The sequence below is a fragment of the Priapulus caudatus genome, unplaced genomic scaffold (assembly GCF_000485595.1).
Source record: "Priapulus caudatus unplaced genomic scaffold, Priapulus_caudatus-5.0.1 Scaffold2497, whole genome shotgun sequence".
Taxonomy (NCBI): domain Eukaryota; kingdom Metazoa; phylum Priapulida; class Priapulimorpha; order Priapulimorphida; family Priapulidae; genus Priapulus; species Priapulus caudatus.
This window is the reverse complement of record NW_014579558.1, coordinates 12,214-15,166: the sequence shown is the minus strand read 5'-3', so window position 1 is coordinate 15,166 and position 2,953 is coordinate 12,214. Positions and strand designations below refer to the sequence as shown.

The 2,953-nt window shown below is 44.2% G+C and overlaps 1 protein-coding gene across 1 annotated transcript in view; it reads right to left on the bottom strand.

Annotated features, from left to right (window-relative positions):
- The window catches only part of LOC106818756, a 27,687-nt gene extending 25,801 nt beyond the window's left edge, over positions 1-1,886 (bottom strand). Inside the window, exon 1 of the mRNA XM_014823428.1 lies at positions 1,781-1,886. Coding sequence (XP_014678914.1) covers positions 1,781-1,886 — 106 coding nt within the window. The remainder of the gene's footprint in view (positions 1-1,780) is intronic.
- Positions 1,887-2,953: the final 1,067 nt, after the last annotated feature.

The window sequence follows — 2,953 nt, the reverse complement described above, 5'->3', positions numbered from 1 at the left end:
GGGTCTCACCATCTTAGCATGATTAGATTTGTTGAGTGGTGATCGGTATCCAGGATTAATGTTTAATTATAAATTTTAGGATAGGTTCCGTAAATGGGGTAATTCGATTGATTACATTGGTGGTGTCCGGGTCCATTAATTATTAATTAATTAATTAATTAAAACATTTTCAGGATAGGTAAAATAGGGTAACTTAAAATTGATTAATTTTGCTGGTGGATCCGGATCCATTAAGTAAAAAATTTACATTGAGAGAATTTCAGGCCGCTTGGCGGAGGTTCTGCGCTCTCCTGAGTGCTCTAGTTAAGATGTGATTATGTATCCGCAGGGGTTGGCGAGGTTATGTTTTCACGGCGGCGTGTCTTTGAGTGTTGGTTTTGTGTTTGTGGCGTTTGGTGTGTTTGTGGACATGCCGTTTCAGTCCTGTGCCGGCTAGGTGCGCCTGGCTGTAGACTTAGCAAAACGCAAACAGTTAAGGGCCACCATCATCTCCCCCACTGTCACGCTCAGCCACATAAATCGGATCAATTAATTAAATTAATTAATCATTAATTATTCCATTAATTATTTAAATTAATTAATAAAAATTCAGCTATCAGAGGATTCGCTGCCTTGGTTAGGTCTGGTGCTCTCGCGGTGGTGCTATGTTATGAAGTCCTGAGTGCTTCTAGCATTTGATATCCGCACTTGCGTATTACTACTCAACTATCACGTCTGATAGATAGCAGCAGCGATGGTGCTTACGTGCTGGTTGAGGGCAGATTACACACGCTCAACAAGCACACACCAAACACTACACACACACACACACACGACCACACAACACATGCCACAAGCACACACACACACACACACACACACACACGCGGCCACACACCGACGCAACAACCACAGCACTCTGCACAACCCACACACACACACACGCGCGCGCCGGCGCACACACATGACAACCAGCACATACACCACGACACCCACACACACATCTTCTATCATACTGGCAGCGACTTACAAGATGGGGATTAATTAGCCAACGGTGCCTGCATGTCAAGGTGCATGCCGGCGCTCAAAAGCTACGCATCATTTCTGGTGATTAAACTGTCGTAATGAGTTTGATGACGGAGACCGATATGTCCTTAAATGCATGTGGCGAACTCTTTTGGTAGTTTGGCTGTGGAGGTGTGATGTTGACGCCATATACGATACTACTAGTATACTACTACTATACTACTACTACTACTACTACTACCACTACTACTGCTGCTGCTGCTGCTGCTGCTGCTACTACTAGTACTACTACTGCTGCTGCTGCTACTACTACTGCTACTACTACTACTACTGCTGCTGCTGCTGCTACTGCTGCTGCTGCTGCTGCTACTGCTGCTGCTGCTACTACTACTACTGCCGTTGCTGCTGCCGCTGCTACTACTACTACTACTACTACTACTACTACTACTACTACTACTGTACTTCCACTCGGCAAAATTGACAGTTCTACTCGTGTGTACAGTGTAGGCCTCCGCGCTCCCGCCACAGGGCTACACGACCCACATTGCTGGTAAACAGTAGCGAATTCTTGCAACACAGCACACATATATATATATACACAGCAGACTATAAGCTGTATCCAGTGATATAATGGGGGAAAGAAATAGGCTAACCTGCAAGCTAAATCTCTCGACTTTAGCCTGCCAGTTTTCAAATCAAACTCAACGCACCGTAATTTGGCCAGATTGGTTTGTTTATCGAACGCAAAAAAGCTAAAACAAATACGCGGTCATACCTGAAGCAATAAGCGGTGGCGCTAGTGGCGACCGCCGCCGTATCTCAGCACTGTGTTGGTCGTATATCTCTGTAGCGGGAGGGAATGGGCGCGCGGATAGAAGCATGGTATAGACAGACCTATAAAGATACCTATATATATATAATGCAACCTTATATACATATATATCAATGTTTATATACCTATGGTATATAAAACCTGTATCGGCAGCTTTATTATAAAACATTCATTCGAATCTTCGAAGATCTTCGAACGATCGAGTGAAATCCGCGTTATGATTGGTCAGCTGATGAGGTGTCACAAGTAATACGTGATCTGGTTGGTCGTGAAAGCTCTTTTAATTTCGAATAGCGAATTAATTTTTAATTTCTAGTTTCAAATGTGGGATGATCTTTCTGAGTTTCCGTAGTATATAATACGCTGTCATTGCATAATATCCAAAGCGTTGTTAACTATATGGTGTGAAGGTAAGATAGCCTAAATAGGACAACCCCTTAATAACCCTGACCTAGTCGCCTACGTAGATCTGCATGGGTAATGTGTCAGCTAAATTTTCTATGTGCCCTTAATTGCTTCTGATTATCACGAACAATTAAATAAGTTGATGACGTTCATTACCCCTATCTGATGCATATATCATAGCATATATAGCATATATAGCATATATAGCATACATCTGATACATATAATTAGGAGTAGATAATAGGAAAGGAGTGTGACATCAATAAACAAGGGAAATTCGTCATTTTCTAGCCTTAAAATACCAACGATTTACTACGTGTAACTCATCCAACTTAAGCTCAAATCGTACACAGTACATTCGCCTAGCATCGTGCGAAATCGTTTCCTCGTATACGCAAGCAATCCGGAGATACAGACTAAAACGTACGACACGATTATCCATTCTTTGGCCATCAATCCGAGCCGATTGCCCGCCTATAATCAAACAAAAGGCAGATACTAACGCGCTATTGCTAACTCGGCGGGCAATGTGGCGCTATGCCTCATATCACCACCCCTGTGTCCCCTCCACCTCCACCCTCACCTCCACCTCCACCTCCACCTCCACCTCCACCTCCACCTCCACCTCCACCTCCACCTCCACCTCCACCCCGCCCGGGAGTCATCTCTCTTCCTCTCCTTCACCCCTCCCTTACCCTCACCCTCCCCTCC